Here is a 26,823-nt window from a genome sequence, read left to right on the forward strand (position 1 = left end):
TCAGAAGCAAAGCCTATGTCCAAATACATCAAACCAGCTCAGCGGAAACTCCGCCCTGCCAATGATTAGATTTTACTGGTCATGTCAATCACAGTTCTGCCTGCCTCCACCAAACACTGATCCCTAAACCAACCCGTCACTGTAACCTTAACCGATGAAATAGGCTGCAGGGCGGGATTTCTAGTAAAGGTTTGGGGATAATAAAAAAAAAGACGCTTCCTCAATAACTTTGAAACAGGAAGAAGCATTGAGAACCTAATTCTTTTTCATTTACTTCTCATATTTCTCTTTTTATGACAGACCGCACTCAAAAACCCACTCAAAACCTACCCCTATGTCTAAAAAACCCTTTTAATCTGGAACCTACGTACTGAAACCCACCTAAAACCTACCCTTATGCCTGAAGCCCACTTAAAACCCACCCTTCTGCCTAAAAACCTTTTCAATCGGAAACATACATACAACAAATTAGGTTTCCGGGATGGATGGTGGATGGGGAGTCACATGGTGACGTTTTGGATGTAGGTGGGGTTGGATGTCCACCGCAGGATACAGCGAGCCCTATTTGACTGTCAGGGCTGAGCACCAGTTTGAAGACTTCAAGTTAGCTGAAGTCAATATGCTTATAGTTAACTGCCTGATTAATTTTTAATAACAGATCCATTTGACATTTGAAGGTAAGTCTATGGCCCCCTTGAGTACTGAGGCTTGTTGGCAACACAAGAACATATAATCTCCCGTCTGCATACTGGTGTGATGACTCCGATCTTCAACCAGATGGAACTGGATAAATATTCTGAATGTTCTGATCCAATCTGACTTCTGACCTGTAATGCTGCCTGAATCATAATCATACACGGTTCGTTCATTGGCCAGAGGAGAACTGAGCCTGGTTTCTCCCAAGGATTTTCTCGCCATAATGTCATCTGATGGCTTATTGGTTCCTTGGTCTCCTTTGTCGCCTGTGGCTTTTGGCTTGCTTAGTTTGGGACACTAAATATTCAACAATATTATTGATCTGCCTGCATTGACACCATTGTCTGAGAACTGAACTGAGCTAGACGATGACATCACTGTTATCTCCAGAGCGACTGTGTATAGATAAATGAACTAAATGAATAATCATCACTGAACTTACTTCAGCTGGACTATGACACTATTTTCTTCTAGATCTGCTGTACAGCCGAAACAAACTTTGTTGCATTATCTTCCTGTTATCACTGCAAAGCTGCTTTGAAACAATCTGAATTGTAAAAAGCGCTATATAAATAAAGATGACTTGACTATTAAGTAAGGATGCATAATATATCGGTTAATAGCTCATATTAGATGTTTTTTAAATGTACAAATACCATCTATATATATATTTTTTTAATATTGGTTAGTTATCCTCAAACATATACACTCCGGTGCATTCCGAACATTAAGTATTTTTATTGACTCACAATTGATTCCAACATTATATTCATAACATTGATTCATTACGCAAAGCCTACAATGTGATACTCTAATAAGCATAAAAATAAACCGCAAACACACATAGGTCAATTTGACTTGTACTAAATAATTTGTTTTACTAAATAATTTGTTTCAATACTAATCAAAACTGAATGAATTGTAAGCATAGGCTCCCATTAATAAAATATTGCTTGCCTTGTTGAATTAATTTTGTTATAGAGCTTCTTGAAATGCATTCTGGGATTGCCTTATACACGAAGAGAGAAGAGTCTTAAATTCTAAATAAATCAAGTCAGAAGCACGCCTACAATTTGTCTAGGTAGGCAGCTCTTGGTTTTTGGAACAGGTCAGGAGTCCTCATTTCATTGCCAGTACAGCACCTGTCTGCTAGACAGAACACAGCTTTCTTTTCCCAGAGGAACGGTCCAAATAGATGTGAGAAAAACGAAAGGGAAAGGAGCGTCTAAGGCTGAGCACACAAGCGGGCAGGTTTGCAGACGGCACCGTCACAGCAGTCACTATGGAGACCAGGAGGCAGAGAGGTACAGCGGCATCTTCGTAATATGCTAAAGGTAAAGCCTTTTACTGCAAAACATAAGCTCAACACCAAAACGTCTGATAGCAGGTTACACAAGCACAGTTACTCCACAGCACAGAGACGAGATGATAAACCTCTAGGGCTAGACGATAAATGGAATATTTCATATTTTGCCATAACAATAGAGATTAAGCAACTGTAATGTTGTAATTTGCCCATTCAGTTTTCTTAATGTTATTAGGCATTAGACTAATGGCAAGTTTTTTTCTCCCATATATTTTATATATAAATACATGTATGCATATATATATATATATATATATATATATATATAAAAAAGAAAAGTGCCAAGGCAAAAAAAAGATTCAGTACTGTTCCACTCAAAGTTAATAGCTTTAAACAGTTCATGAGTAATCTGCAAAATGTTAATTATTTTAACATAATAAGAAGGATTATAATTTTTTTTCTTTTTTCTTTAGCATAGGCCAAAACTACACAGCAAATAACATGCTTTTTTATGATTCCTCTTTTTTTTTTATTAAAATAATTAACATTTTGCAGATTCTGCAAGCTGTAAGTAAACTTTTGACCACAACTGTATATATTTTATTTTTTTATTATTTTATTTATTTATTTTATTTTAATAAAATTATTCAAAATGTGCAGACTTAATGTAAATTAGGCTGTCATATAATAAAATAAATTATGAACACATAAAAATAAGAGAAAACCAACAAAGTATTAATAAATGATCATGCTGTAGTCAATGTATGCTTTTTCATGTGCACTTTTTTGGATAGCAAAATAAAACCTGTAGCTGTTTAGTGTTTTGTTCTTCCCTTATATTTAAAATATTTAAAAAGTATTAAATATTTTCCTCATACACACACACACACACACACACACACACACACACACACACACACACACACACACACACACACACACACACACACACACACACACACACACACACACACACACACACACACACACACACACACACACACACACACACACACACACACACACACATATATACACAATTCAAATTTCTTGCATCATAATCATACAATTGTAAATATATAACTTTATTAGATTATAGATTTTTCTTGTATTTTATCTACTTGCATTAAACATCTAGAATATTATTAGCAACAATGACTGTTTAATTGATGGTTACTGGAGGGAGAAAAACGCCCTTTAAACCCTTTTAGAACAAGTTCTTAAATACTCAGAAAATATATATAATATTTTCAAAAGGATTTTTTTTTCTCTATCACCCAGTTCTATTCATCACACCAGAAATAACTAGTTTCTTTGGGATTTAGATACATTTCTTCTCAGAATGAGGGCAAGTCAACAAAGCTCATGGCAGGTATTTGATTAAAGAGGGTGTGTAAATATCACGTCTGACAGTAAAAAACCACAGCCTTGAGCCAGGTGATCTCAAAACTTACTCAAAAGCAAATATACAGAAGTACATCTATTTGTGTTGTTTAAATATTTTATGTATCCATCTGTCCTTTGTAACTAGTATTAGATCAATATTTAAAGCGTGTAATTTGCCAAACAGAATTGCAAACACAATGACTGTTTTCAAACAGTTTTCCTGAACACTTCTTCCATCTGACATTAGTCAGAGTGTTTTGATAGCACCAGAGAGCCACAATCTTTACATTTTTAAAGGAATCATCCTCATCCTTCTAGTTGTCTCTGCATATTAAACTGGGATACAAGGAAGTATTTTAACAATTACATTCAGCTTTAAAGGTGAATGTGTTGACCTTCAAGTTAATTATCTAAAGTCAACAATTACAGCTCCTATCCGTCTTGACAAACACATGGATACCTCGACAACCTAATAGAGAGCTTTTCTGCAAGACTGGCATTCTTCCTATCAGCTGATGATAAACAAAGCACAATGTTTCCTGACTAACAATGAACAGCAGCATTTCGTCCTGTCACCTCATGAGTTCACTGTTCCATTAAGGCCCTCTCACATGATTCCTGTAAACCAGAAAGCATAAGATACAAAAGCACACAGAGCTTCGATTCTGGAAAATTGTTATAAAATTCCCAGAGAGCCTTCAGTATGAACGCATGCCATGCTCAGGGCATGTCTGATTGTGTGAGAGTCCCTCAAGAGCAGAGGTTAAATGATGAGGTTGTGTGGTGTGAACAAGGAAATGTCACATACCGTGGTCACTTTCTCCAGGTCCGCTTCAGAGGAGGTGGGAGAGAGTGGGCTGCTGGGACTGAAGGAGGGAGAGCTGCCCGCACTGGACACGTACTCCGGATCAGGAACATACAGAACCTGCAAACACAACCGCAGCGTAACACTTTATAAACACCAGCCAGCAACTGCATGCATGAATGCACAATCAATACTCACATACACTCTGGACCTCTAGTGTTTTTAAAAAAAAAAAAAATTTAAGCTAAACAAGTAACCTGAAAATAAATCTGTTTGCAATTTTATACTTTATCTTTTAAAATGTATTATTTTATTATTAATCATTTTTACCTTTGAGGACATCTTCAAAAAAAGGTTTTATCAGAAAAATTTGATCAGATAGACAGACAGAAATGGACTTTCCAAAATATAAAAAATCAATAAAAATTAAAGCTGCAAGCAGCGATGAAAGGGCCCTCGCACCTGCCACCCGCCACCCGGTGGCCTAAGGAAAACAGCAAATAGACATGCATTTAAGCAGGTAAATATATGAGAAATATGGCAAAGTAACTCCAATGTGCCAGCAGGTGGCGCTTTGACTAACTGGATATTGCCGTGTAGATGTCTTCAGGTCAGGACTATTATCAAACATGTGAAGTTTAAGGCAGATTGGACATAGTATGCCTGAGTTACAACAACCTCCTGTCTCATGGCGAAACAATAGATTTTGTTAGGCCGCCACGGACATGACCTTCAGGGAAAACTCAAGATCTTCGCAATTTAACATCACAAAGGCCTTTAGATTACATCTACCAAATCTGATGATGTTTCAGATTTTGTTTTTTGTAGGTATTGGGCTGTTGTTACACGTGTCTACCAAATTTCATACTTATACGTGAAACGCAGTGCAAACGGCACTTAATTAAAATTTTGTAGGTGGCGCTTTGGAGCCATTTTGCCACACCTAATTCTGAAACCCATATCAGACGTACATTTTCACCACTTCTGACACGTGTTCAAAGTTTCATGAGTTTTCCAGCATGTTTAGGCCCTCAAAAATGCGATTCATTTCGGAGAAGAAGAATAATAGACTGAGCAATTACAATAGGGCCCTCACACCATCTGTGCTCGGGCCCTAATAATAATAATAATAATAATAAAATGAATAATTTCTCCATTATGTCACCTGATGGAGTTTTGGTTCCTTGCCACCGTTGCCTTTGGCTTACTCAGTTGGGGACACTAAATATTCAACTATATTACTGATCCGCCCGCATTGACACTATATGATAATTGAAATGAGCTGGATGACATCATCGTTTTCTCCAGAGCGGCTGTACAGCCAAATCAACTTCTGTTGCATAATGTTCCTGTTTAACACTGTGAAGCTGCTTTGAAACAATCTGCATTGTAAAAAGCGCTATATAAATAAAGGTGACTTGACTTGACTACATACATATACAAACATATAATATTATTTTATATTATTAATACATACTCACATGCACACACTTTTTTTAAACATTTCCATGCCAAACTGTACACCACAGGGTAAGCACAGAGAAGAAATCACATCCAAATCTTTAAGTTCATCCCATCTAATATGGTCTCCTCGGGTGCACCTCAGATCTCTGAACACTGAACAGGGCTCCACTCGTGTTAGTTCGGGGGCAGTGGAGTCAGCGTGGAGGGGTTGTTCAGCAGTCCGAAACACTGGGGAGGATTACGCTAATGGAAGGAGCCGCAGAGTTTGATCACGTGATCCGCGCTAAGAGCCCTCCAGCTGTACTGTGTCAGGCGGCAGTCGCCATCTCCAGCGCCTGACTCCTTCTATTACCCTCTCATTACTGTGCCCAGCGCCATGTGAATATCAACGATCCGGACTTCAGCTTTGCTTAACATGTACTTGTGAGGAGATGATGAAGCAATACTCGAGCTGTTTCGCAAGAGATCTTTCATAACCGCTCAAGCACTGACTAGAAAGAGAGAAGTCATTAATCACTCCATCTATCTGAGAGATATTATCTGGTTAAATGTCATATCGGCCAATAATTGATATGCTGTTGCACTATATTAAACAGCGAGAGATTGATTCTTTGTCTAACGCTTGGCAGAGATCTAATGGTGAGGGAGTGAAGCATTGTAATGAGTGTCTGCAAACGAAACCCCGCCATGAGTGTGTGATTTTTGTGACTTTACAGCCAGCATGTAATGGCATTTACAAACTTTTTTACCTCTGTAGTGTGACACATTTCAGAGCAAAACAAGATATTCAATGAGTAAAAGTTAAAAGTTCAGAGTATGTAGGATTGACAGTTAGTGGTCGAAATAGCTACTGCAGTCCAAAATCAAAATATTGAAGATTGATGTTTCCCCCGCCCCCTTCTCCTCAGACCTGACACTCACGCTGGTTGCCAGGAGTGAGCGCAATTGGCAATTAAAGCCACACTGTAAGTTTATGAGTCATTTTATCCGCGTTTTAATGTTATCTCGTTCATAGAGATTTTTTGATGGATGCAGAGGCATTTTCGGTCGGGTAGAATCTGTGATCTCCGACCCAGTTTGTTTGCTGGCTTCCTTGGCTGCAATACGCTGTGTTTTCTGCCAACTGGCAACCTGTGATGTCGAAATACTAATGGGTAAACTGCCAGCGTGCCATTTTACACAGACCAGAACAAAAACAGACATTCCGACACGGAACGCACATTTCAAAGAATAACTGGCTGAAGCATTGTTTTGTGAATTGAGCATGTTTCCTAAATTTCTGCAAACATATTATGGTACTTTTAAGCTTTGGTAAAGTGATAAACTTACATACAGCACCTTTAACTTTTGGCATTACAACATTAGATTAAAACAATACCAAAAAAAATTATAAAATATAATAAAACAAAAACCCATTTTACTTTAGAAATGCAACATATTTACGAGTGAAACAGGATATTAAACATGAAACACATACCTGACCAGGGACCACATTTCTGGAGAAGAGTTTGTTGAGCTGAACAAGTTCGTTGGGAGTGGTGTCAAACTTCAGCGAGATGCTGTTTAGAGTGTCCCGCGACTCCACCTGCACAACAAATGTACAAAAACATGTAAAAACCAAGTGGCAACCTCCCCCAGGTTCTCTTGAAGCCAATACGGAAGTGACTGCAATTCATCGACTGGCCGCTAGGGACAGGCTCCAAAAGGGAGCAGAATCTCATTGAGCCCCATGTTAAAATGCCCAACTTTACAGCAGAAAAAAAAAACATGTTTACAGCCTGGAAAAAATTGTGGTTTTGGTCTATACAGCTAATTTTGCCCTTCATGACAACTGTGAGGGGGTGAATTTTTTAATAACTAATTCGTTTACATTATATAAAGCCTTAAAGTTCTTCATAATTAAGGGCGTGGCCACTTTGAGTGACAGGTGGATTGCCGTTTGTCTGCTTTCTGTTAGTCATCACGTCACCTCCACGTTCCGCCTTTTAGCCCATTTTCAGTTATCGGGGCGTGACACGCTGACAAGATGGCAACGGCCGACTTTACGTGCTCTTCAGAATCCTATGGGTGACGTCACGGACACTATGTCCATATTTTTTTACAGTCTATGGTAAAAACAAGGAAAAAGGAGAAGAGAAAACCCTTTCTTTGGGTTCCTTTTGGTCTACACAAGGTGGATGCCCCACACTACCATCAAAAGTCTGATTTTTGAAAGAAGCCTCTTATGCTCACCAAGGCTGCATTTATTTGATAAAAATACAGTAAACACAATATTTGTAAAAATTATTAAAATGTTTCTATTTTAATATATATATAAATGCAATGTATTGCTGTTTAAAGCTGAATTTTCAGCATCATTACTCCAGTCTAGTGTCACATGATCCTTCAGAAATCATTCTAATATGCTGATTTGCTGCACAAGAAAAATTTATTATTATCCGTTAAAACACTTGTGCTGCATATTATTTCTCTGGAAACCCTTTTTCAGGATTTTTTGATAAGCAGAAAGTTCAATAGAATGTTAGCCAGCAGACCACTATCCAGTAAAATAATAATAAATAAACAAATAGAAAAAATTTTTAAACTTGAGGTCACAGACGGTGAATAGCCAGCAAAAAAAAAATGCTCGACATTGAAACAAAGTGAGAGGACAAAAGCCTAACAGCAAGAGAAATGTTGCATGGTGTGAACATATTCTTCCCCTTTTGCATGTTGTGTGGAACTTATTACTGCATGATCAATTCTACAGAACACTGACATGCTAAATTCCTCTCACTCTCCATTTCACAACACTACAAGTCCTCTAAACATTTAAACATCTGAGATGAGGACAGTCAGATGACCATTACATACGTTGATAATGTCTAATATAAAGGATTACATAGTTCTGAGACTGTCTGATTGTACTGTATATCAGGAGTTTCTCATGTGAGGTGGACAGTGAGATAATCACATGTGTTTTGTCTGCAGGGAAAAGTATGGAAGCTAAACATTTCCATTTGTGTTCCACAGAAAAAGTAAAGTCACACAGGTTTGGAACAACTTGAGGGTGATTAAAAGATTGTTGGGTGAACTACCCTGTAATCACTTCCTAACAAACAAATACTTGGCTCTTCATCATGTACACCATGTTTTGTTTCACATGAAACTACGTGCCTCCTTTTTTTCAGCATCTTGCAGCATGAGCGCTGTTTTTGAGAAACCACATCAAGTTAAAAGTAGTTAAACTTTGAAAAACAGGCCTCAAGATCCTTGTTTTGAACGCAAGAACGTGCCCTGTGTGAACAGGCCCTAAGAGGACAAGCCAAAAAAAACCCCATAAACATGAAACTGAAATCACACCGAGTTTTCCCCAACATCACACAGCAATGCCATTTCAACTCGGAATTAGACTTATGCGAGTTGTTTTTCTTGGAGAATGAAAGAACCCCCCCCCCCACGAATTTGCACAGAAGTTTTCTGGTCGTCTCCAGATGGGAACGCCAGTAGTCGATATTCCCAATGCCCCAGCGCTAGCCGTGTCCTTTCATCTCGACTGTCTGGCACAGAACATTGATTCCCTGCGAGAGGCATTTGAAACCGGCTCTTCCGTGGGCTATTTATTTGTAGCTTCTGGACGCTTCATTTCAGAGCAAACACAACCTGCCTTTAGTGGACACTAATGCCTCTGTTAGATGGCGAATTTATGATTTGCTCCGCAGTCTAGACGTGCTCTATCCTTCGTGTTTTCTCTCCTCCTAATTCAATAGTAGGAAGTCCCGCTGAGGTCTGTCGTCCTCTTTCTGAAGGCAGCCGTGGATAAAAATATCACTTAATATCCAACACAAGCAGTGCCAGCGGAGATGTCAACCATTGCCAGCCGCTTCTGTTTGGAAAAAAAGACACATGCAGAAGTGCGAGTCATCAGAACAGTCTAGACAAAATCAACATTTCCCAGACATGAGCGACACATGGTTCCTTCTGAGAGGCAGGAACTGTGAATGGGACAAATGCAAGTCAAATGCATTCTTGTTAAAAAAACAATACAATTAGAGTTTGTAGCCTACTGTATCTCTACAACAGAGTCAACAATACAACTTTTAATTAATGACGTAAAGAAAATATCTGCTGAGAAGATATTCTAAATCTATTAAAAAATCTATAGAATCTATTAAAAAACACCAGAATGTATCAGCCTTTATACTGGGTTGCCGACACATATGATTATCAAGGTTAATAATTCTTCTGGCAAGTATAATTCTTTACACGCTGTTTAACCACTTGGCACTTTAATAGAATCTGCAAGCAGAGGCACATTTTACAACGCCTTCAAACGCGACTCATCCATTCGGTATTTAGAGTCAAAGACCTCTTAGGTCATTAGGATCAAGACTAGTTATGTCTAGGGTTGGTTCTAAACATCCCGAGACAGCATTTAGCTACTACAACACCCACCCTACAGCTGGGAGTAGCTTCCACAAGTTTAAACTTGAAACACATCATTTGTATGTATTATTTAATTATTATGGTGCTTTATTTTCACTGCATTATGTCCCTCCTAATTTCTTTAATTACATTTGTAAATGAATGTTATTTTTATTTATTTTTTTATTTATAATTTATGTCTGTGTAAAGTACTTTGAATTGCCACCGTGTACATTTGCCTGGCATTCTGTCATCTTGTAACATGGCGAACGTCATGAGGATCCAATGTCAGACAAACACATCTGCTTAAAAATATGTACATTGTGTTAATGTGTGTGCATTCAAACGTGTATATTTTCTCATAGTAGCTCTGTTTAAAATGCCAAAACATGGCTTTATAACAACAGATAAGTTTCAGGGTGAAACTCACAAAACCATTTCCAGGTATATATATATATACACACACACACACTATATTGCCAAAAGTTTTGGGACGCCTGCCTTTACATGCAAATGAACTTTAATGACATCCCATTCTTAATCCGCAGGGTTTAATATGGAGTTGCCCCACACTTTGCAGCTCTAACAGCTTCAACTCTTCTGGGAAGGCTTTCCGCAAGGTTTAGTAGTGTGTTTATGGGAATTTTTGACCATTCTCCTAGAAGCGCATTTGTGAGGACAGGCACTGATGTTGGACGAGAACGCCTGGCTCGCAGTCTCCGCTCTAATTCATTCCAAAGGTGTTATATTGGGTTGAGGTGCAGGCCAGTCAAGTTCCTCCACACCAAACTCGCTCATCCATGTCTTTATGGGCCTTGCTTTGTGCACTGGTGCGCAGTCATGTTGGAAAAGGAATGGGCCATTCCCAAACTGTTCCCACAAAGTTGGGAGCATGAAATTGTCCAAAATGTCTGGGTATGCTGAAGCATTAAGAGTTCCTTTCACTGGAACTAAGGGGCCAAGCCCAACCCCTGAAAAACCCCACGCCATAATCACCCCTCCACCAAACATTACACATTACACAAGTACCGTCCTCTTGGCAACCGGGAAACCAGACTCGTCCATCAGAGCACCTGAATTCAATGTGTGGAAAATAGTGGAAAAATAGTGTGTATGTATAGAAGCAGCAGTGGCAGTGTGCCGACTTTTGTTTACTCTACTATGATGACAATTAAGGTCACATCTGTCAGGCGTGGAAGAAGGAGTACACAAAATAATCTTTATTCGAATTCACAGACTAAAATATCGCTGGAGACTAAAATCACTGGAGATTATAGTAAACAACCACTAAACATTTACAACACCGAACAAGGGAACTGAGAAAACACAGGGCTTAAACACCAGAGAAACGTAAATTACTTGATACAAAAAAAGTGTGAAAGACTAATTAACAACCGAGGATACTAACTAGAAAATCAGGCAAGAAAAACAGGAACATACATGTTCTTGACTAGTTTTGTGAGATTCGCAGAACACACAGCTCATCAAACTGGAAATGACATTCCAGCAAACGGTGCAATCAGGCAGAATGTCAAATCAGATGAGCTCCATACTGCGTGGGACATCACGGCTGCAGTGGCATGAGAGTTGCCATAGTGACGCTGTCATTACTACCCTCATGGCACACGCCGGCTAACTGCGTCGATGATCACTTAAAGAACTAATTTTAGCATTTTAGCTCAGCATTCTTGGCAAGATGTTGATGTTCTCTTTTTCACAGGACGTATAAGAGCCAGCACTTACAAAAAACACCACAGAAATATCATCCATGCTCTGGGCATGGTATTCCTTGAAAAACCTGGGAGTACCTGAAACATGATAATCATTCAGTACTATGGTAAATATAAAAATATAATCTGAACCATGGTATCTCCACAGTACTTTTGTACCAGCTGGAGCTGTCTTTAATATCCCAACAGCCTGTTTTGGAAGAAGTGAGCAGGAGGTCAAGGGGCAACTGGTGACCCTGGTCACACACATTCACAGCATGCAGCTCTTCACATTCAGCCTAAAAGTATTCAAAACAGTTCAGACCTGTGATAAAATTCCAATTGAGCTTCATGTATAGTCGGAAACGTATTTTTAAGAGTGATTGTTGTGATTTGCTGATTTTGAATACAAAATCAATGCAATTATAAATATGCACAGAATGTCTATTGATTTTGTGCACAATATGCATCATGCATAATGAGACTAAGCTTTAATCACTAGCTACACAACTTCAGTGCAGTTACAACTACTCCAGCTGAATCAAGACTATTGTAGGAATCAACAGACTCAGGATCATTAAAGCAGATGCTGAATCTTCAGAGTTTCTCTCCGATGAGAGCTCAATCTCTCTCGCGTTTTCCTGTCCAACTGATTTAATTGGCCACAGACCTGCCAATAGTCAGAGCCCACTGACCTACGGAGTGTTATTAGTGACTGAGCAGATGGGCTACAATAGTTTATCTTTCCTTCGAACCCTCTTGAGGTCAAGACTGCTTCTTAAGAAAACAGCAATGCAGACGTTCACCTGTAGCAAGAGTAGGGTTGGTATCGTTTGAATTTGAACGATTCGGATTCCAATTCTGCAGGTCAATTCCGATTCTTACTGATTCCTAATTTCAATTAAAAAAAAACATAAACAAACAAACTTGCATATCGTTCACATTTATTCTAAATCTTATTGCAAAACATTTAATTGAAGCTGAATACCATGAACAAAAATTAAATAGCAAAAACAACTAGCCTAACTAATTTAAATTTCAAGCATTATTAAAGACAAGTAAACACTCATAAATATAACTGAACAATGATACAATATAAATAAGGTATTTAGTTACAGAAACTGTATCAAATTTAAAATAACACTGCACTTTATAAATAAAATATAGATTACAAAATAATGTTATAAATGTTATCCAGTCAAGAACAGCAAGTTAATTTTCTCTTTGTCTTTTATTGTTTGATTAACGTTATTATAGAGACTACAGCAGGAATATTAGGCTGCTGTCACTTTAAGAGCTGCACTGATCAATATACTGTTATACAAGCATTTTCTTTGACAACTGTTTACATTCAGTTAAAACATAACCCACTGTGTTTACAAGGATCTTTTGACATATTTTTGTGTGTATTTTGTGTTTACAAGGATCTTTTGGCATATTTTTGTGTGTATTTTGTGTGCAAAAAGACGCGGAAAAGAAATCTAGTTGTATCTCAACTCTAGTTCTGTATCGCTCACTATACAGTATGAGAGTTTTGTCATTTTGGATGTGTGTGCAGAAAACAGTGCAGTCTTCTTGCGCTTGAATTGTTTAAAGTCGTATTAAAAAGCACACAAAAAAAAAAATCGATAAGCGGAATCAAATTGCACATGCCTTATCAAATCCACGGTTGTTGGAAATTTGGAACCGGTTTTAAAATGGAACCCTACCCTAAGCAGGAGGTAAGACTTTCATAATTATGGAGGCAGTTTCTCTGAAAATCTTACAGGGATAGTTCACTCAAAAATGAAAACCATACAATGAAAGTCAAACTGGTCCCAAACACCCCTAGACCCCACTGAATTTTATAGTGTGGGCAACCCCCATAGTATGTATAATATGTTAACCCCCACCAACAACCACAAACAGTCTCATGACGCGCTGTTTCTTGCACACTTTTCACGCTCTGCGGAGGAAAACAAAAGTCCTGTCAATCACTTTTGGCCGACAGAGACGGATCTTCAGTGTGTGTGGGGGGAGATGGGTGTCAGACACCTGCCCAGATCCGAGGGGAGAAAAGAACCGTCTGGAAACAGCAACGCTGCCTCTGATGAGCAGAGCACGTCAACTACACCAGCATCCGATGCCACGGCTGCCTGATGCCAGTTCTGGACTGAATCTGATGCCCATTTTCCACTTATAGGGTGCGGGTGCCTGACCAGTCAGTCTAAAACGGATTAATAATATTTACATTTCATACATGTGAATGAATTTCTCAGAATTATTATTTGTTGTAAACAACAAACAATGTTTGCTGCATCAAAAGCAACTCACCAAATGAAAAAGATGCAGAATTAAATGAGGGATGGGTCACTATGGTTGACTAGTCTAAAATAAAGTGTTAGACAGCACAAATGTTTTTAAGATTGATAATAATAATAAGAAGAAATGTTTCTGAGAAGCAAATCATTATATTAGAATGATTTCTGAAGGATCACGTGACACTGAAGACTGAAGTAATGATGCTGAAAAATAAATTAATTAATAAATACATTTACCGACCCATTTTGAATGGTAGTGTATATTTAAATAATAATAAAAAATATGTAATAATATATATTTTAATTATATATTTAAAAATAGTTGGTAATATATATTAAAATAAATATACAAAAGCAACTTGTGGTATCAAAAATACACTTAATTAAATGAATTTGGATTAGGGATGGTTCACACTGCTTCTCTATTCTACTGATCATCCAGATGCTAATCGAATATCAAGGTTAACTGACTTACATTTTTTTTCTTATTTATTCTGTTTTTCTTATATATTTAGTTTTAATATTATTAGCAACAGTGTTTTCAATAGCATGCTGACAATGTGCTGTGCTTTTGACAGTTTGCACAGCAATATTCAAATGTATCGATTAGTTGAACGATTAATTGAATAGTCATTCAGGTAACTCTGACTAGTTGACTTGAAACGTCCTTACTTTGGATGTTAAAATATGTTTTCAAAACTTGTAGACTTGTAAACAGACAGTAATCTAGTCAGTTCGTCTAAGGGGCCGTTTCTGATAGACGTTATCAGATTCCCCGGCCGAGCACCAGCACCAGCACCAGCACCAGCATCCTTTTTGGTGGAAAAGGGGTATGATTCCAATCTTCTGGCTAAATGACACCTCTAGCTGCCAGCAGTTTCCTCTCCTCTGTCTCTCCACTTCCAGGCAGAAGTCCAGAGCTCGGCTCAGCCCACACGCTCCTCTGTTACTAGGGAGAGAGACGAGAAGCGCTCTGCCCGCAGCTGGAATTTGAGGGTCATTTCAAGAACACAACAAGCTGTTAAGATAGACAATCGAAGCTCACACAGTCTCTCTCGCACTCGGCACACGCGCACGGGGCACACCAAATCAATAGAAATGCAAACGCAGAAAGGAAGGTCATTCACCAATACTCTGCTGGAATGCATGTTGATAAGCTTAGAGGACATTCGCATGCAGACCGGTGAAAATAAACAGGCTGATGTAAACATTCATGCACCCTCTCCATACTAAACGCTGATGAAAACGCGCTCGGTCTCAAATCCTCCCTGCGGACACGCACACAGTCCTCGAGCAAACTCTCAGAGAAATCTCGCAGGCACATGTGGAAAAATCCTCAGAGTAAACAGTGCTGGGACGAGCTCCGCGAGATACGACCCTACAACACACAAAAGCACATGCACAGAAATAACAAGGAAAAGGATTGATGTTCTCACTTACAGAATACTCTATGGTGCCCTTCGGTCTCTGGAACGACATCCGCCTTCCATCCTTCTTCTCCGGCGTCTTCTTCTGCCCGGTATCTGAAAGCAAGCGAGGGAAGGTTCTCATTATGTTCATGTTCCGCTCTCCCCTCAGCTTGACACAAGCTGCCGAGCTCTCAGCCTCGACCGACGGCTCATCCGTCAACAGCGAGTGTGAACGAGCGTTTCTGGGGAACGCAGCTTTTCTCTCTCTCCCTCTCTCTCTCTCTCGCCTCCCTGTCTACCTCCCTCCTTTCCCCGCTGTCTCTCTCTCTTTCCTTCTCGCTCAGCACAATGACAGCCAATGTGTCTTCACCTTGCAATGCCTCCCGCTGCTGCAAACACCATAACAGACAGAGACCACCCTGACCTCTATGAGAGAGAGAGAGAGAAAGACAGAGATCTAGTGATGCCACCTGACACTATCACATTTGTGTTGTGCTGTGATTCTGGGTGTCTTTGAAGCAAATTTTAATGCTAATAGAGCAATGTTACGTATTGGCACTGATTGAATTCAATTCAATACTGACATTAGTTAATCTGGGATGTCAAATCGCACACTCTAGAAAACTACCTAACATACATTAATCTAGCATGAAATGTACACTACTATTCAAATGTCTGGGATTGGTATGATTTTTAATGTTTTTAAAGTCTCTTCAGATCACCAAGGATGCGTTTATTTGATCACAAATACAGTTAAAAACAGTATTATAGTTAAATGTTATTACAATTTAAAATAACTATTTTCTATATTAATATAGAGGTGTAACGGCACGCGTATTAGGTACAGGGCTTCCGGTACGGTTCACCTGTGTACCGAACGGTACCAATCTTTAACAGTTAACAGTCGGTTTGTTTTAAGCGTGGAACATACTTCAATCCTAGTTCCCACCAGAATATATTAAGTATCAGAGGTGGACAGTAACGAAGTACATTTACTTGAGTACTGTACTTAAGTACACTTTTTGAGTATCTGTACTTTACTTAAGTATTCTTTTTTTAGGGAACATTTTACTTTAACTTCACTACATTTGAAAGACAAATATCGTACTTTTTACTCCACTACATTTCTATCAAGGTTCTCAAAGTCAAAAGTCGTTTCTGTAGCAGCTTTGCAAGTCAGTGGATGATTTTTTTCTTCTTCTTTAAAAGTGTTTTTTTTTTGTTGCAAAATGTAAATGTCTGGGAGAAAGAGAAGCATAGACATATAGATGAATCTGAAAAAGCATGATGAAAGAGCTCAGTTCAGTCAGTTTTTTGTTGTGCCTCTGAGATACCAGAGCACGAATACTGAATAGAGCTTTCTTTTGTGTGTGTTTTTCGCACTTAAACAGACCAATACACACAAAATGTCAATTTTCATTTTGGAAAGTATTCACGTAAACAAAGTTATGTCTTAAGTGAACGTAAACAGTTGGGGGAATATCGGATGTGTATCAGTGTGTAGGATTTGTGCATTCTGCCTTAAAGTGACAGCAGCTTTGTAAAAAGCTTTGTAACTTTTAAGTATTTAAATTAGTTTAAGGTGGTCGCATGGAGCATCACTGACTGGCTTAAACCACCATGGCATAGCGTGCATTTATACAACAATGCAACAATAATCAATGCATTGACATAAAAAAGGAAATCTACTTTTGATACTTAAGTACTTTTAAAAGCAAGTACTTCTGTACTTTTACTTAAGTAAACATAGTTTTTAACAACTTTCACTTGTAACAGAGTAATATTTGACCAGTGGTACTTTTACTTTTACTCGAGTAATGGAGTTGTGTACTTTGTCCACCTCTGTTAAGTATTCAGTCCATTTTATCACGTAATTCAAACGATAAATGCCGTTTTGACACTCTTTAATTTAACGTAACAGATCACTGTATATGCGCGTCAGTTCAAGCGAGAGCGCGGCGTGCGAGTGAACGCGATCATCTCTTTGTATTCAAAGAATAAACATGAATCAACAGCTGAGCTGATGGTATGTTGAGGATACATTACAGCTTACTGAAACGTATATGTCATATAATCGCTCAGTGTTTCAACGGTGGGAAGAAGTCAATAAAACAGCTTGTAAACAATGTCACGTAGCATTACATTTACCTTAGAAGACATTCAGTGTCCACAGCTGGTTAGTTCACTAGATAAATCAATGAAAACTCTTTCACTAAATATATGCACTATATTATACTGCTTTATGTGAAGTTTACCTACAATGTTATTTGAGTATTGATTATTATATCTAACAATACTGAATTTAGGCTAATATTTTGGGCTCTGTTGTTATATTGTAGTAGCTAATGAGCAAGTAAGGGCTCCCTATATAGTTTACAGCATTAGCAGAGATATTTTTTATCTTTAAGAAACTTTTCGTTATAATTGAATTAAATTAAGGACAGAATTTGTTCAGTAAACCACTGTTTAATAAAAAAAAAATATATATATATTTAGTTTCCTCTCCCCTGCTGTACCGAACCCGTACTGAACCGTGACTTCAAAACCGAGATAGGTACCGAACCGTCAGTTTTGTGTACCATTACACCCCTATATTAATATATTTTAAAATGTATTTCTGTGATGGCAAATCATTACTCCAGTCTTCAGTGTCACATGATCCTTCAGAAATCATTATAATATGCTGATTTGCTGCTCAAGAAACATTTATAATTATTATCAATATTGATTTTTGGAAACCGATACATTTTTTCAGGATTCTTTGATAAAACAGAAAGTTCAATAGAACAAGATTTATTTGAAATTGTTTTTTTTGTTATCATTGTATCAATGAATTACTGTTAATCAATTTAAAGCAGCCTTACTATATATATAATACATTTCTTACTGACCCTAAACTTTTTTTTCCTTAAAATGAGGATTCAGAGGTCTTGACCTTCTTGATCTAAAGCAACTATTAAAATCATCCCACATTTATTGTAATAATTATTACATAACTTTATTTACCAAAACACATACAGCTGTATCCCACATTTTGTTTGCGGCCATGTTACAGTATGATTTTCCCCCGTAGTAAAACGTAGCATTCCTCAAATTGCCACAGCCAACAAATAACATCATCTGGACCTTTTCTACAGCACGATGGGTGACAAGAAAATAATCACATAGCATTTACAACAAATTGCAGCTGATTGCATTCATCCAATCATTTCAACTCTGGTACCCATGTTACTGTAAGAAAAATGATAACACTTTATTTTAAGGGTGACAGTTACAGAAAATGCATGCACTAACGACGTCACCTTAAAATAAAGTGTAACCGAAAAAATAGCCTTTTTTTATGTATGGGAATTATACGTTTCCCACTACAAACTATATATATATCCAACGATCAGGCGAATAACACTGATTATCTCTTCATCACGGCACCTATTAGTGAGTGGGATAAATTAGGCAGCAAGTGAATATTTGTCCTCAAAGTTGATGTGTTAGAAGCAGAAATGGGAAAGCATAAGGATTTGAGAGAGTTTGACAAGGGTCAAATTGTGTTTGCTAGGCGGCTGGGTCAGAGCATCTCCAAATCTGCAGCTCTTGTGGGGTGTTCCCGGTCTGCAGGGGTCAGTATCTATCAAAAGTGGTCCAAGGAAGGAACAGTGGTGAACCGGCAACAGGGTCATGGGCGGCCAAGGCTCATTGATGTATGAGGGGAGCGAAGGGTGGCCTGTGTGGTCCGATCAAACAGACGAGCTACTGTAGCTCAAATTGCTAAAGAAGTTAATGCTGGTTCTGATAGAAAGGTGTCAGAATACACTGTGCATCGCAGTTTGTTGTGTATGGTGCTACATAGCCGCAGACCAGTCAGGGTGTCCATGCTGACCCCTGTTCACCGCCGAAAGCGCCAACAGTGGGCACGTGAGCATTAGAACTGGACCACGAAGCAATGGAAGAAGGTGGCCTGGTCTGATGAATCATGTTTTCTTTTACATCACGTGGATGGCCGGGTGCGTGTGTTGCTTACCTGGGGAACACATGGCACCAGGATGCACTATGGGAAGAAGGCAAGCCAGCGGAGGCAGTGTGATGCTTTGGGCAATGTTCTGCTGGGAAACCTTGGGTCCTGTCATCCATGTGGATGTTACTTTGACACGTACCACCTATATGAGCATTGTTGCAGACCATGTACACCATTTCATGGAAAGGGTATTCCCTGGTGGCTGCGGTCTCTTTCAGCAGGATAATGCGCTCTGCCACAAAGCAAAAATGGATCAGGAATGGTTTGAGGAGCACAAGTTTGAGGTGTTGACTTGGGCTCTAAATTCCCCAGATCTCAATCCAATCGAGCATCTGTGGGATGTGCTGAACAAACAAGTCCGATCCATTGAGGCCCCACCTAGCAATTTACAGGACTTAAAGGATCTCCTGCTAACATCTTGGTGCCAGATACCACAGCACACCTTCAGGGGTCTAGTGGAGTCCATGCCTCGACGGGTCAGGGCAGTTTTGGCAGCAAAAGGGGGACCACCACAATATTATGTTATGCCTTATCGGTGTATTTAATGAAAAAGGTCACTCCTCTTCTGAAAAGGATCATTCAAATTAAGATTAATTTAATTTGGCTATCTTAAAAAGCTAATGTGTAAATATGTAGTCTCATGGGTGTGTGTGTCTCTGTCTCTGTGTGCATGTAATTTCCAAAGTTATCACAGCAATGTTAGCAAATCCCCCACATGTTCACTTTGCTTTAGGCGGTCAGTCCGTCTCCACATTACCTCCAGAACCCGTCGGCTAACAGGTTCTGCACTTGTGACAGTGTGACAGAGAGACGATCGGCTATGCAGCCATGAGTCATAGTCGTCCTGCTATTTCTGTACTCACACCAAAGAGACGGCAGCGAAAGAAACCAGGCCAGCGCAAGCGCCGATACGAGCACTGATCTTTTATCCAGTGCTTTCTGTGTTTGAGAGTATAACCTGACGAACAGTGACATCTCTCTTTATTTACAATATATGTCTCTGAATGAGAGGCCTCATAGATGGCCTCTAAAATAGAGTTTTACTACTCAGAAACACATAGTCATGATATTTATAAAGCTAATCTAAACTGATTCAAAGGATCATTTTAAGATTCCCACATGCAGAGACATAAACTACTATACAGAAAACAGTAATAGCCAATTAATAGTTCTCCTAATTAGGCTTAGGAATTTGGGATGGGATGGGAACAGAAAGGAATTCTGCTGTTTTCTTTCCTGTGTTGACATATTTTAAATGAATCAGGACGTCTGGGCAGAACATAACTGAAGGGTTCTTACTTCAAATAAAAAAATAAAATATAGGTGAAAATTTCAAAGTTTAGTTTCATGGTGTCAGTTTTGCATGGGCAAGAAAATAATAAATATATTTAATAGAAAAAAAATGGTGCTATATGGCACTAAAAGTGGTTCTTAGTCGTAAACATAGGGGAACCACTTTTGGTGCTAAAAAGAACAATTTCTTAACATGTCCTGTATATGGTAGCGGTGCTAAATAGCACCTCAGTCAGTGGTGCTATATTGTCAGGTATCACTGGGTAGAAATGGGAGCGAAGACTCAAATGCAGGATGAGTAGATTTATTGTAAATAATAAAATAAAATAAACATAAACAAAACACCCGCAAGGGGGGGAAAACAAACTTGAAATAAACTTAAAGGGTTAGTTCACCCAAAAATGAAAATTCTGTCATTAATTACTCACCCTCATGTCGTTGGACACCCGTAAGACCTCCGTTCATATTCGGAACACAAATGAAGATATTTTTGTTGAAAGCTGATGGCTGAGAAAGGCTTCAGATAGGCCTCCATTGGCATTCAGTACATTTATACTCCCAAGACCCATAAAAGGCACTTAAAACGTCGTTACAAAGTCCATCTCACCACAGTGGCTCTACAATAATCTTACGATGCGACGACAATAGTTTTTGTACGCAAAAAAAAATCAAAATAACACCTTTATCCAACTTGTTATTGTCTTCTGTGTGTGCCTCCACGACGCATGCGCGAGAATATGACGCAGATCCGGCGTTCGGGAATCCATGAAATGCACACTTAAGCCCCATTTTGAGAACTACGCCGAGACCTAAAGCACGATCAATGTAGAATCCAACAGCTTAGATACGCGCGTCTTCCTCTGCTTGTAAACAAATCGCTTCTGGGTCATGTGTCCGAACGCCGGATCTGCGTCATATTCTCGCGCATGCGTCGTGGAGGCACACACGGAAGACAATAACAAGTTGGATAAAGGTGTTATTTTGATTTTTTTTTGCGCACAAAAACTATTGTCGTCGCATCGTAAAATTATTGTAGAGTCACTGTGATGAGATGGACTTTGTAACTACGTTTTAAGTGCCTTTTAAGCGTCTTGGGAGTGTAAATGTACTGAATGCCAATGGAGGCCTATCTGAAGCCTTTCTCAGCCATCAGCTTTCAACAAAAATATCTTCATTTGTGTTCCGAATATGAACGGAGGTCTTACGGGTGTCGAACGACATGAGGGTGAGTAATTAATGACAGAATTTTCATTTTTGGGTGAACTAACCCTTTAAACATCAGGAGAGGTAAACAGGAAACACGACAGGGAGCAGACGAAATCCAACAACGATCCAACACAGCACTGCAGACACAAGGTGAATATAAAGGGAACAAACCAGGCAGGAAATGAGGGAAAACCGGTGGGGCAAATAAACCAATAATCAGATAACAAGAGGGGCGGGGTAAAACAATAGACAGGAGACATGACATCACAAGCATTTAAAGTGATTGTGCACTATTCAGAAACAACAATACGGAAAACTTCTCCGTTCAGTGCTCAGCTTCTTTCTGTGACACAGAGCCGTGTCGCGTCTCTGATAACGCGCGCGCGTGCCCTGAAGGCAGATCTATCACCTGCGTCCTCACAAAACTTGTCATTTGTATGTGGTTTAAGTCCTGCCAGTTTGAACATTAAAGCGAGTTTCGACCATCAGATGTGTATTATGTTGAACTAATGCCTGATATATTGTGACAAACGAACACTCAGATCTAGCTTGCACATCACGCGAAGATCGCGCGGGGAGGAGCACAGAAACGCATTGTAAACGCTGTCCTGTGACTAAAGTAAAGACACTAAAGTAGCTCAGAAACTCAACCGTTATAGGCATACATTTTAATACCTTTGCAGTAAGTACAAACCACAGCTTAATAATGAATAGAGACGGTATGAGTAATTCACACACAATCACTCTCTCATTGATGCAATTCAGATAAATGTAATGTAGGCCTACTGTGTTAATTTATCTGTATCTGATGTACAACAAACAGAAATCTGCCCCATAGACAATAACTGCTGAAAGTGAACCGTTTCCTTCAAGTATTTTAAAATCACAAAGAAATGCACTTTTTCATTAGAAAAAAAAATTCCACCTTTAATAGTAGAAAATATTTACAGTACAAACCTTATCGGTGAACTTACTCAAAACTTTATGAGGGCAAAAAAAAAAAAAAAGCAAAATAATCGTTCATTAATCGTAATCGAGGTCAAATGTTAATTAATCGAGGTTTTTATTTTTGGTCAAATCGTTACAGCCCTAGTATGTTTAGGGTTGGGGTAGGTGTAGGCATTAATAAAACACATCTGGTAAGTAGCACATTTATTTATTGTTATTTTATTGTGAGATTTTGCCTCACCTCCGACTGTTGCCGTACCCCTTCTAGCCACAACTCCTCTTCTCTGTTATTAGTGTATTTCTGTGGCAGAATTTCAGCGCCACATACTGGTCTGGCATGTATACTACATTGTTTTGAGCCGTTTTCATGCTTGTGTGTACGCAGATATTTCTTGAAACGAAAAAAAAAAAAAAAAAAAAAAAGCAGATAGGGAAAGCTCTGGCTTCGTGTGGACCGGGCCTTAGTGCCATATAGCACACATTTTTTTGAGTGTATAAGCTGTATGATAATGTTCTGATTCCCTGAATAAAACATTATAAAAACAAAATCTGTTCATTTAAATTTAAAATATACTCATGAATTCATTCTATATTTGAGAACTCAATTACCTTTATTAGCAGAGGATTTTTTTACTAGACCTCCCCAATGGTAAAAGGCAAAAAGATGTCTATGTACAACAGCATTGACCGAGGTATGAGTCAGAGACTCGGTGAGCAAACACACAGCAGAGATAAGTTCCATGAAAAGCGGCAAAATTATATGGAATTGAACCCTCACATGTGTGTGTATCGCCTGAAACAGGCTTTTCACACGTTGAGATAAGAGCTGCCACACCGAAACAAAACAAAGAGCTCAATGTGTGTCTGAGAGACACCAAATCCATCGTCTCTGCGGTCCTGGAACATTCTGTGTCCATCCAGAGCCGCTCTCCATCAACAAAATATGACAAATCTCTTAAATAAATATTCATTTGTTCTCAGAGCCCATGACGGTTTGTTCCAAAACCTAGTAAGCTGCATTGCTGTCTACATATGGCATCCTAGCTCAAATGAAACCTTACAAGTCACTGATTTGGAACGCTCTAATTAGGCAGCGGCAATTAAACAGCCTTTTGGAACAGCCTTTGCATCTAATGATGCCTATGTAGGCAGCTCACTATATTTTGGAACACAGCCACTGTACTGTGGCTCACTGATTGTGTAGAATGTTGTGCTCTAAATATAAAGGCCACTGCTAATAAGAACTAGTGTTCAATGGTCACATAACACATGGGACAAGGCCACATGCAGTTCTCTTTTCCTTTCAGTAGAAAAAAGGGAAATAATATTATTCATCAGATACATTTGTAACATTTTCCTTATTTGGGCTGTGTAATGCACAAAACACAAACGAGTACCTCAGTCTTAAAAAGCTCTCAAACAAAGCAGCTCTAATGGTCTGCTGTTATACAACATTAACCCAATCTGGAGGATCAGTTATCAGTGATGCATGTACATTTGTGGATTTTAACCATGGAGATGTGATAAAACATAATGGCTTATACCTAGGACTGATGTTTGTACATGCATAGAGGGCCGTAACATGGAATAACAATATGGCTCATAATGATCCAATAATAATTGTAAATTAAATGTTTTTTAATTTAATTGACAATTAATTATACTTTAATACTACTTAAAAATACTTTTTACATTTATTTACACACAACATAATGTTAAAGGAACTATATGTAAGAAATGTATTTCAATTAATCATAAAATGGCCCTGATATGTCACTAGACATTAAGAAATCATGTTAATTTCAAATACTTATATCACTGACAACAGTTGTCCGGCCAAGATATTGTCATTTTAAAAGTGAAGTTGCAGCCCTCAACTGATGTTGATGTTGACATGTTGTGTCATGCCTGAAGCGCCACCCTCCACCTGTCTACCAATCACGAAGTCAGTAGTGTTTCTGCATTCGGGTTGCCAGCTCTGCTCTAGTTAACACAGCTGCAGCTACAAACTTTTTGGATAAACAATGTCTAACTTTACGAAACCTAAACGACCTCGTTATGAATCAGAAAAACGTTGTGACAGTGTCCAAAATAAAACCAGGATTTGTATAAGAGATGCCTTTGAAAGATGGAGACGGCTGAAAACGGAGAATAATTTGAAGACTGATGCCAACGTTGCTAATTTTCTCCTGGACAGGTAAGGTTCATCTATGTTTGGCTAACTTGTACTTAATGTAAATGGACATTTCAAATATTCATGACAGTCGAACAAAGTTATGCATGTTCGTGCAAAGTAACGTTAGGTTAGCGCAGATGGAGGAGGTGGGTCATTGAATTGAAAAGGTAACGTTAAGGAATTGTTTGGTAGATAAAAACGGCGAGTCGTCATTGCTAACATTAGTAATGCATTATCAGACCCCGTTTCTCTGTCATTATGCTGGGACGCTGAGGAAAACAACATTAGCACGCCTATTATGGCAATGTGAAAACGTATTTGAGACAGTAGCCTAACGTTACCTCGGTAAAAATTATTCCTCATTCGTTCTTCGCATATATAGTGGACAAAACATGCTGCAAGTTGACCTGTATGACCATTGCTAATGTTATTTAGCTTTGCTGTAATTTTACTATAATATACTATAGTATTTTTTCATGTGGGAATGTACTGTCACACGAGCGTTCATATTTACGATTATATTTGGCTAATCGCCATTAGTAAATGTTTGCCATTCATAATTACTTCATAAAACATCGCTCTTGAAGCATAAACATAATTAACAGAAAGAAAAAAAAACGTACTGTGTACGACTCGTCACTTGCCATTGAAAGCTCCGTGTAGCAGCCTACGTTCCTGCTGCATCCTGCAGCCTATCTGGCAACCTCGAGTCAGGGGGAGGGGGAGAGGGGATACACCGCTCTACAGTAATTTGAAAGTGATTGGAGTACCAGTTTTGGCCACAGTCCTACATACAGCTCCTTTAAACACAACATGATGTAAATTAATGTATTATTTAAATTAGATTTTATTACTTTTTGAACAATATTTATACTTTTATTAAAAGTAGGATTAATATGATCAAAAGTGACAAAGACTTTTAGAGTGTAAGCAACATAAAAAATTATATTTCAAATAAATGCTTTCTATTCATCAAAGAATCCTGAAAAATGTATTACAGTTTACACGGAAAAATGAATTTATCTTTGCCATCACACATACACACGCACGCACACACACACACACACACACGCCAATGCCATCAACTGTCCCTATAGCATCTTCCACGCTTTCAAACATCATGATTTGATGTATCATTTATGTCTGTGAGGTATCAAACGGTGCATGCTGAGTTATGTAACAACATTTGATATATAGAGTTAGAGATCTGCAACCCTACATGTGAGCAATAATAATAGCAAACAGCACTAAACATTATTAAAGCTGCTATAAAACTGACACTGCAATCCCTGTTAAATAAACTGTCCCTTTTTATGTATTTGATGCGTCTTTATTTGAGTGTTGTTGTCACACAAGGACGCAAAACGCATGTGACCAACTTCAGCATGACAGAGAAAACAACCAAGCTTGTGTTAGCGGCAGCTGCAACGGCCCGGCGGATGTTATTCTTAGACCGCTCTCATTTACTGCTCAGAATGGTGCTGGAAACAAGTGCCCCATCATAATAAGCAGGTGGTATACACACACACACACACATACACAATGTGCTGGAATGAGATGACTATGGCTGTGGGGAGACAATGAACAAAAAATCTGATTCACTATTTGAACATCAGTCTTAAAAGGATAGTTTACCCAAAAATGAGCATTATACATTCTATTATTTACTAACCGTCATTCCAAATGTATGCCGTTACTTTGTCCAAAAG

The 26,823-nt window shown here is 38.6% G+C and overlaps 1 protein-coding gene across 2 annotated transcripts in view; it reads right to left on the minus strand.

Moving 5' to 3' along the window:
- oxr1a (oxidation resistance 1a) overlaps window positions 1-26,823 on the minus strand; it is an 88,832-nt gene that overhangs the window by 46,421 nt on the left and 15,588 nt on the right. For both annotated transcript variants that reach the window (XM_079837857.1, XM_079837856.1), the window contains exons 2-4: window positions 15,511-15,593; window positions 7,135-7,242; window positions 4,197-4,313 (exon numbers count right to left, since the gene is read on the minus strand). In XM_079837857.1, coding sequence (XP_079693983.1) covers window positions 4,197-4,313; window positions 7,135-7,242; window positions 15,511-15,593 — 308 coding nt within the window. The remainder of the gene's footprint in view (window positions 1-4,196; window positions 4,314-7,134; window positions 7,243-15,510; window positions 15,594-26,823) is intronic.

The sequence above is a fragment of the Gobio gobio genome, assembly GCF_949357685.1.
Source record: "Gobio gobio genome assembly, chromosome: 15".
NCBI lineage: Eukaryota > Metazoa > Chordata > Actinopteri > Cypriniformes > Gobionidae > Gobio > Gobio gobio.